The sequence below is a fragment of the Colletotrichum higginsianum genome, chromosome 1 (assembly GCF_001672515.1).
Source record: "Colletotrichum higginsianum IMI 349063 chromosome 1, whole genome shotgun sequence".
NCBI classification, from domain to species: domain Eukaryota; kingdom Fungi; phylum Ascomycota; class Sordariomycetes; order Glomerellales; family Glomerellaceae; genus Colletotrichum; species Colletotrichum higginsianum.
The window spans coordinates 5,642,906-5,653,769 of NC_030954.1; the positions used below are offsets into that span (position 1 = coordinate 5,642,906).

The window sequence follows — 10,864 nt, forward strand, 5'->3', positions numbered from 1 at the left end:
CTGAAAGCCGTTAGTGTCGTTGTCCCGACGACTGCACCACAGAAGACCATGACGCGACCCCTGTTGACAAGGTCCGTGGACAATTTCCTTCAATGTTCTCCTTGCACAGCACATTGTTGCATATCGAATTGAACAACCTAAGGCCACACGGGGGTCCAACCCACGTCAAATCCTTCCCAGGATCTCGAGGAACCAATCTTAATTCCACCAGACCGCGTTCGATACGATATCCCATCGCGTCCATCCGACATCGACGAACCCTCCCTCGACCTCAGTTCGTCTTTGCTTGTCTCCCTTGGCTGCGGCTGCCATCTCCGTCGATTCGATTCACCTCCTGGACTGGCCCACGATGTCGGTTCGTGTGGTCGCGCGCATTCGTCCGCTTCTCGAAAAGGAACTGGACAAGGATACCATTGTTCGCGCCGACAGCACCGACGAGGGCAAGCCCGCAACCTTGGTCAAGATTCCGAATCCCAAGAACGAGGGCGAGGAGTTCTCCTTCGCCTTCAACAGCGTTTACGACCAGGCGACGACGCAGGACGAACTCTTCACGTCGGAGGGTACGGCTGCACGAACGCGAGACGCGAAATTGTAGCATCAATCTGGCTAACACTTGTTCCAGTCGCACCTCACATCAAGGCGCTCTTCCAGGGCCTCGACGTCACCATCTTCGCATATGGGGTCACGGGAACGGGCAAGACGCACACGATGCGTGGTGGTCTGAAGCTGGCGGACAGAGGTGTCATTCCACGCCTGCTGAGCGGCGTATACCGACGTGGCAAGAAGATCACCAAGGACACGAATGGCGAGACGACAGTCGACGTCGCCCTGTCATACTACGAAATCTACAACGACAAGGTCTTCGACCTCTTCGAGCCGCCAGAGAAGCGCCAGCCCGCAGGTCTCCCTCTCCGCGAGAAAGACGGCAAGACCATGGTGGTGGGCCTTTCGGAACGCGCTTGCGAAGATCTACACGATTTCTCGCGACTCTACATTGAAGCGAACAACAACCGCGTCACAGCCGCCACGAAGCTCAACGCTCACAGCAGTCGGAGTCACGCCATCATGAGGGTCAAAGTGACCCAAACGACTGGGGACCAGGTGCTAGAAAGCACGGCGTCGGCCATTGACTTGGCTGGCTCCGAGGATAATCGTCGGACGGACAACGGGAAGGAAAGACTGGTGGAGTCGGCCGCAATCAACAAGAGTCTCTTCGTGCTGTCACAATGCATTGACGCCATCTCTCGGGGCGACAAGCGAATCCCTTATCGCGAGTCCAAGATGACGCGTATCCTCAGCCTCGGCCAGAACAACGGCATCACCATCATGATTTTGAACCTGGCACCCATCCGCAGCTACCACCTCGACACTTTGAGCAGCTTGAATGTCAGCTCCAGAGCCAAGCGCATCGAAGTCCGCGAGATTGAGAACGAGGTTGTTTTTAAGCAGGTCCCCCGTACAAACTCGGCTGGTTCCGCCATGGCACAGCGACAACCCCTCCGCCCTCTGCCAAACGCGCACAACATCCACAGCGGTACAATCGCGTCCAAGGCTAACGAGAAGGCCGACGTCACCCGTCCGGTCAAGCTTTTTAACGTATACACGGACCGTAGCAAAACTGTGGCCCCGGCTCGTCCGACGGCCAATACCACTCAACTGCGGAAGCCGCTCGTGGCGCCCAAGGTCACCAAGATCGCCCAACCCCCCCAAGCCCCCCAGCCCGCGCAACAGAAGCTTTCCATCTCTGCCGAGCAACTCGAGGCCATCGTTGAGAAGAAGGTCAGCGAAATCCTTGCGTCCAGAGAGAGCAAGACGGCCGAGCCGGCCCCAACACCTGCTCATCCTGACATCAATGACGCTGTCCGGCGCCGATTGGAAGCACTCGAGCGCCGAATCGAGAGTGAGGAGCGGGAACGCGACGACACTCGGTCAGAAGGACTGCGTTGTCTGTTGGCAGCCAGACAAGCGAAGGAGGCTGGGAACGACGTCGTGGCGTTGCAGATGTACGAACAGGCTCTGCCCTTCTTCCCTGGCCAGGCCAAGTTGCTAGGCAAGATAGAGAAGCTTCGCTCGAAGCTTGGCAACAAGCTCCCCACCGAGTCGGCTTGGGCCCCCGCAGTATCTCGTGATAAGCACGAGAAGAAACGCAGACGGATTTCCGACGAGAGTGACGACGAGTTTCACCAGGAGGCGAGCGCGAATGAGGACATGAGCTTTGTGGACGTCTCGGCCAAGACGAAGAGCCGAAAGGCCAAGCCGACCAAGAACCACACGACGGTCTTCCCTGAGGTCACCGGGCCGGCCTCTCCCCAGACGCAGAACCTCCTGAACATCGTTAACTCCCGAGACATTGCCCAGATCAAGGGCTTGCACGGCTTCGGGTCCAAGAAGGCGCAGGACCTTGTTGACTATCTCGACACGAGGTCCGAGGAGGGCGGCGCTCAGATCGAATCATTGGCGCAGCTCAAGACCGTCCCTGGAATGGGTGGTCGAACTGTCGAGCGGGCGTACGACGGGCTCGTCGGCGCCGTTTAGAGCGATTACTATCCAAGCATGGCGCAACAAGGCGGCTTACAGTGCATTGGGCATGGTGTTCCTGGAGTTTTAGCATACGAGCCGTCATAGGCCTCGAGAGACAGGTTTGCATATTTGGGTGTGGCATATTGTATGCCGAAGACTGGTTTTAATACAACCGCCCGAATTCGGCGCTTCGTTCACTTGACTTGTTCGTTCCGTAACCACGGAATGCTATTTGCAAACTATTCGATTCAACTGATGTTAGAGTGCAAGTCGCCCACGTCGGTGTAACCAGCTGCTGCGGACACTTCTTAATAATAGACAGTTAGCTAAGCCTACCTGCTATTTAGTAGCCTAATACTACTTGTTATTATTATTATTGTAAAGTAGAACTACTTTGTAGGTTACATTAAATTATATAAGTTACGCAAAGGTAATACATAACTAGTCTTATAAGTATTTTAACTTAAACTATTATATAGAATAAATTTTAGAAAGATTAACTACTATTTACTCTCTTATTCCTAAATATATAGTACTTATTATAATTATAAATTTAGCTCTTTAAGTAAAAACTCTACTATTATATTAAATACTAAAATTTTAGAAAATTTATATTTAAATTCTAAACTCTAAGGAAATGACAATTTAAAGTACTATAATTCTCTTAATATATTTTTCTTTATAAATACTAATGCATTATTTATAATAATTACTATTAATAAGTTTTTTAAATTACTTATAAAATAATAATAGCTATAATAGTATATTATATTTAAATTCTAAGTTTCTAAATTAGAAGTATAAGAGTATATTAACTTAATAAAGGAAGTAGAAATAATAAATTAATTAAATATATTTATTTTAGTATATTTTCTAATTTTAAGTATATACTTTTAGGAAATTAATTAAGAAAAAAATAAAGTAAATTGCACTTAGGAAACTATACTTAGAGTAATTAAATAATTTAATACTTACTATGAAGTAAAGACTAAAGAGGAAGCTTAATAGAAAGAGAGAAAGAAAGTAATTCTTACTTTATATACTTAAATTAGAGTAATTATTAATTAATTTTTACTAGAATTAGTATAAATAGAATTTCTTAATAAGAGGAAAGTATTACTTTATAGTCTTATTATTATTTTAAAATGTATACTTAAATTAAATAAGTTAATTACTCTTATAACTATTTAGGAGGAATATAATAGAGTCTTAGTAAAAGCTAATTTAAATATAAATTCTACTACTTAGTATGCAGAATAATATTAAGCCTACTTTTAAGTAAAGTAATATAAAATACTTAAAATAGAAAGTATTTTAATAATTAAGACTTTCCTTTAGATAATTAGTCTTAAATTCTCCTTAATATAGGGAAATAATACTCTTGTATACTTTATTAAAAATAAATAGACTAAGGAGAAAATCTATTCCCTCTAGACTTTTAGTAAAATATTTATTTCCTTATAGTATAAGAATATAATTATAAAAGGTAAAAGTAAAATAAGTAGAATATATATATTCTTTACTAAGTAATTTAATTTAAATAATTTAAATAACTACTAAGGAATATAATTTAAAAAGAGTTAGAATAGAAAGAAAATATTTTATAAGTATTCTTATAATTAAAAGGACTACTATTCCTAGTAAATTTATAAGTATTCTAAAGTAGAAGTTACTTTAAGAGGATAATTTAAGAAGTTCCCTAAAGTAAGAATTAATAAGAAAGTAGCTACTAATATTCTTTCCTATTTAGAATTAGAGGAATAGTTTAACTTAAGAGTAAAGCTAATTAGTAATAGTTAGTATAATTTAAGAAATAAAATTTAAGGGGGGGGAAATTAAAAAGCTCTAGAGTTATTAGTATATATTAGTATTAATTTAAATTTATTAGACTCTAAGACTAAAAGTTCCTTTAGTACTCTAATTATTTTTAATTATAATTCCTTTAAATTTTATTTACTCTTAAACTCTATAGTCCTTAATAATTATAGTACTACCTACTTAATTAATAATATTAACTTATTAATTCTAGAATTCTATATACTTTATGTAAAGAATAAATTTATAGAAGTAGGAATAACTACTTTTCTAATTAGGGGAAAGAGGAAGTAACTACTTAAAAATACTCTTATAGGACTAAATAGAAATTAATTATACAACTTTATACTTAAAAATATTATTTATATTAAAGACTTCTATATTAATATTATTTTAGAAGTAAGACTTTAAAAAGTAGGAATATAGTATTATAGTTTTAATTATACTCTTTAGTATAGAGATATAGAATTATTAATAGTTATTTAGAAACTTAATAGAAAGTATAATTTTATTTTCTTTAAATATAATTTTATTTTATATTACTTTTTTAAAATTCCTATAAGTACTATAGGAATTATAATACTAAGTAAATAATACTTAAAAAGAAGAATAAGAGTATTATATAATTTAAAGGGTAACTATATTAATAATACTAAGACTTAGTATAAGAGAGCTAGCTACTTTAGAATTAAAGCTCTAGAGTATTTAGTATTAAATACTTAGGGGGTAAGAATTAAAGAACTAATTAAATTAAAATATAAGTACTATACAATAATATATACTTTAAAAATTATTTTAAAATATACTTTAAAAAGAAAATTAATATAATTATACTATAGAATTACTTTAGACTTATTCTACTATTTAAAAGAGTATAATAGTAGTATATAAGTACTTATAATTAAAGATAAGTACTCTAGTAGGTTCTTTATTTTCCTAAGAGTAAGTAAGACTACTAAGGAAGTCTTTTCCCCTATATACTACTTTAAAAAGTAAATTTAAAAGTAGAGAGGTCTCTTAGTCTTTAAAATTTAATTTAATTTAAGAATACTAATTTAACTAGTGTAGAATTAATTAAATCTAGTAGTTAAAACTAGTAATATAATACAAAAGAAATAGCAGTAAAAAGCCTAATATAAGTACTATACTCTATTCTTATACTATTAACTTAGTAAGGTAACTTATTTAAGAATATATAGTACTATAGGATTAGTATAGTCTATTAGAGATAGCTTTACTACTATTAAGATTTATACTATTAAGGTTAAGAACTCTTAACTATAGAGGTATTAAACCTTAAGATGCAAGCTTTTTAAATATATATAATTAGTAAGAATAGAATCTCCTAGAATTCTCCTATTAATACTAAGAATAAAGAAGCTTATCTATAAAAATACTTATATGCGTAATTGCATATATCTCTATAACTAAAAGAGATATAAGTAAACGGGTTTTATATTTAGAATCCTTATAATTTTAGCTATAGAATGGTGTATAATTTATCTGCATATCTTGTATATAAGGATTTACAGATATACTAGTCTACATACAGACTAGTAGAAGCATTCCAGGCTAGCCCTTCATACCAAGGACTTCAGCCCTACATACTAGATAAATACACTATACTATAAGCGTATTTTTACATATAATAATATGTATTAATAATCTAGGATTTTATCCCTTAGGCAGAATTATAAATAGAGGGAATTTCCCCCTCTATTTACCTTAGACTTTAGACCTTATGCATGCAAGTAATATACAACCTTTCTGCCTACTTTTTATCTTATCCTTATTTAAGATATTCTATCTTATATTCCTACCCTAATCTTAATTTAACTATACTTGCAACTTGCAAAACCTACAATTTAGACGAATTATCCCTCAGCTATATAAAACCTACTCTAAAGTAATTAAATTAAATTCTTCTTTCTAATTTAATTAAGCTATATTTATACTTTAATTATAGCTATACTTAATATAAATAACTCCTTTAACTTACTCTACTCTCTTAACTATAACTCCTTAGAAGTTATATAGTAATTAATAGTAGCTTAAATAAGTACTATTATTAAATAATATAGAGGGAAATTATTATCTAGTATTATTACTATTAATACTATAATAAATAATTATACTATTATTAAATAGGCTTTATATATACATACAGGTACTTAAAATGTAGGGTAAACTAAAGAATAATATTTGTAATTATCCTTCCTAACTATAAGATAGGCATTATATAAGATAAATATACTATTTTATTTAAGCTTAAGTTATTTAAGCTAAGCTAAGAGGTAATTCCCTTATGCATAAGTAAATACTATACTATCTAATTTATATACTCCCCCTCTAAGTTGTAAGTATTATATAGTTATATAATTATATTATTCTAATACTTACAATTTTTATTTTATAATTTAATTATATAATCCCTTTAATATAGCTAATTAAGTTATACTAATTATTCCCTTAATAATCTTATGTATAAATTTAGTAACGTACACGCATAGCGAGTCGGCCAACATAGCGAGCCGGCCACTCCTTATCGCTAGAAAAAGCCCCTTTTCTAACTATTTATTAAAAAGTAGATTCTTAACTAATAAAGACCTAGTTTTTAGTATTAGATAACGATAAGAGTTAGATTTTAAGAAATAATATTGTAGAAATTATTGTCTCTTCCTAACCCTAGGTTCTTAGTAATCCTCTTATCTAGAGGCCTAGATAAGAGGTAAGCTTAGTAATATAGGCTAGAAAGAGATAATAATTTTAATACTATTATTTCTTAAAATCTAACTCTTATCGTTATCTAATGCTAAAAACTAGGTCTTTATTAGTTAAGAATCTACTTTTTAATAAATAGTTAGAAAAGGGGCTTTTTCTAGCGATAAGGAGTGGCCGGCTCGCTATGTTGGCCGACTCGCTATGCGTGTACGTTAAGTTAAGCTACTAATTATTATATAATAAATTTAAATTATAAGAATTATTAATAATACTAGTAGTCTTTCCTTCCCTTTTTTGTATAGCCCTTCCTTCCTTCCTATTTAGTTAAGTAGACTAGTTATATAGAGGTAGTATTTACCTTCTAATTTTACTTTACCTACTTACTCTACTTACTCTACTTAGCTAGGTAGTTTATTACTCTTTTCTTCCTCTTTTTTCTTCTTCTCTTTTCTTCTTTATAATTTGTACAAAATCTCTTTACTATACAAAAGTAAACTTCTATTAATAAAATAAATAAATAAAGTAAACTAAATATATAAAGCTCCTAATTTCCTTATTAATAGAGATACTACTAAATTTAAGCTTTCTAATAAGGAGAAAAAGTAGGAAACTAAAAGCTTAAGTAATTTATATACTTTAGTAATTTTCTCCTTCTTCCTCTATTCTTTTGCTAATTCTTTTGTACATTAGAGGCTTCCTAATACAATTGCAATTATATCTCTTATCCCTACTAGAGGTTAAACTACTCCTATAAGTACTATTACTATTTATATAAATACTAGAGGTACTTACTAAGTTACTTTACTTACTTTAATAACTTATAATTATACTTTCTTTATTATACTCTCTATTAATATATATACAATTTTCTTTCCTAATAGTTATTAATTTATATAAAACTAACTTTAATATAGGAGGAGGAGTATAAAGTAGCTTATATACTATTTTATAATATTAAGATTTATCTCTTAGCTAGTAAGAATATCTCTTTCCTTCTTACTAAGATTATTTAGTATAAAGGATATTTTTATACAATTCTAGTTTAGAGCTGCAATTAGGCTATTAATACCTGCCCCTAGAAGTATAGCTATAGTACTAGTACTCTTTAATTCTGCACTTATACTTATATTACTATGTACTAGAATAGTACTTATACTAAGTATATATAGTAATTGTATAGAGCTTATTACTAGTATTATAATTAAAGTTTGTATAATAATAATAATAATAATAATAATAATAAGAATTTAAATAAGATTTCTTATTATACTTACTCTTATACTTACTATAAGTAAAAGAATAAAGTTTAAGTTATTATAAGTAGCTATAAGCTTAAAGGAGTCTCTACTCCTATAATTATTAAGTAATTAATTAATTTTTAAATTCTAGTTCCTTATTATATAGCTTATAAGTAGTAGGCTAAGTAGTTGTACAAAGGAATATATTTAGAGTCTATATTTGTAGGGAATATATTAGTAGTATTTAGTATTTTAAATTAAAAGGTAAATAATTAAGTAGTTAATGTATAACAGTAGGCTTATATATAATAATTATTAATTGCACTTCTATTCTAGTCTTTTAATATATATTTTAACTTAAATTTGTAGAGTATTACTTATAATTAATTACTATAGTACTAAATTTAGTATTTTCTTAATAAGAGTATTTATAGAGTTATCTTTACTATTAATTTATTTTACCTCTAAAATCTCTTTCTTTTTATACAACTTACGTAAGCTTATAATATTAATTATAATTTTTTTTTTATCTATAGTACTTAATTGTATAAAGTATTTATATAGAAATTATAAATTTAAATAAACTATAATTAGGATTCTTAGGGCCTAAAGTATATAAAGAATCTAGTTTAGTATTATACTAAGGGAAATACTACTATTAAAATTAGTAGTTATTCTATATAATTTACTTATAAGAATACTTCTTATAATTCTTTTGCACTTTATTAAGCTCTAGTGTACAATATTCCCCTAAATTTTAAAGTTAGTAGTTATATAAGTAGTTTCCTCTATAAGTACAATGATAAATTTAAATTGTAAAGAAAAGTTAGTATTATTTATAAAAGATTTATTAGTAAAAATATATATTTTTATATATAAAAAATTTAGTAGAATAAAAGTAAGACTTTAATTTAAGTTATTAATTTACTACTTAAGTTATATATTTAAGGCTTTAATATTTTTTACTTTTAATTATTTTACTTAAGTAGTAATAAATAGATTATAAAAGGCTTCTAATTAGCAAATTAATGCAAAATATACTCTTCTTACTCTCTATAAAATATATTACTATTAAGTATTGTACGCATTTGTATTAATAAGCTAGAGTTAGTTAATTTAACTCTTTTAAGTAAAAGCAATAGAGTTATTATATAGCTAAATTCGTCCTCTATTAAAATTAATTCCCTAGCCTTATTATAGTATAGTCTTTAGCTTTATATAAAGCCCCTTTTTTAGCAGTTTAGCCTCCTCCTTCTCTAGGAATAGTATAATTGCAAAACTTAAAGTATTATCTATTTGCATTACTATAATTCTAAAGGTATTTAGTCCCTTAGTAGTATAGAGAAGGTAAGAATTGTACGTAGACTCCTTTATACTTAAATCTACCTTATAGTATTCTAAATAAGTCTTATACTAGTAAAGTTTAAACTCTATAAGTCTATATAATAACTTTATAACTTAGAGAAGTATCCCTTTAGAATATTAGCTTTTAAGTTCCTTTAGTAGTCTTATAATAATTATATAAGTTAATTAATTAATAGCTTAAGTATAAATTTATATAATATTTTATATTTTACTATAATATTTATAGTATTATATAAGAGTAAGTCTAAGAGTAAGGAGTAGCTATTAGCTTATCCTTTAGATTATTAGTACTTAAGTAAGGAGCTCTTCCTTTTCCTAGTCCCTATAGCCTTAAATTATAAGTCTTAACTTCTTATATAACTTAGTAAATATATTCTTTATCTCTTATACTATATATATACTATAAATATAAATATTACTATACTTATTTAGATTGTATAGAATAAAAATAAATACTCCCTAGTTAATTAGGGAATTAATTTTAATTCTATTAGACTTTTTATATAGTACTCCTAGAGTTATAATAATATTATTAAGTTTAAGTTTAATAGTAAGTTTATAGTAGTCTTTTTCTTTCTATAATAAGTATATAATATATATATATAGTAATTATTATATAGTAGGTCTCTAGCTTTTCTTTAGTCTTCCCTTCTTCCTTAATTATTACTAAAGGATTAATTATATAATATTTAAGTTAACTTCTACTTATAAAGGTTCTTTATAAAAGTAGGGTTTAATATGCATTATACAAAACTAAGTAGAGCTATTAACTATTTTAACTATTACTATATATTTATTTATACTTTAAATTTTATATAGTCTAATTTAGCCCTTATTCTCTCTCTATACTAGGACTTTACTTTAAATAGGGAGTAAGAGGACTTTTTAAATATTTAGACTATTTCTTATATTAATTGTATAATTAATCTTAACTTCTACTTAAATACTTTAAAGTATTTTTATTATCTTCTAAATAGCTTCTACCCTTTATACAATATTTAGTAAGAGTAGTAAGTCCTTATTAATTCTTAAGTATATACTAAAAATAAGGAGAGTTAGTATAATACTATATAGACTAGTAGTATTATTTAGGGCCTTAATAGCTATTTAAAGAATTATCTCCTTATTTGTATTATATTTAATTTTATAGTATAGAATATTGTACGTACACTTAAGAGGTATATATACTCTCTTAATTTTGCTAA

The 10,864-nt window shown here is 30.8% G+C and overlaps 1 protein-coding gene across 1 annotated transcript; it reads left to right on the forward strand.

The window, feature by feature from the left end:
* Positions 1–349: 349 nt before the first annotated feature.
* On the forward strand, positions 350–2,535 carry CH63R_01676 (Kinesin-like protein; the record flags this gene model as incomplete). Its single annotated transcript, XM_018296651.1, has 2 exons — positions 350–560; positions 623–2,535. 2 exons carry the CDS (start codon positions 350–352, stop codon positions 2,533–2,535), a joined length of 2,124 nt encoding a protein of 707 aa, XP_018165013.1.
* Positions 2,536–10,864: the final 8,329 nt, after the last annotated feature.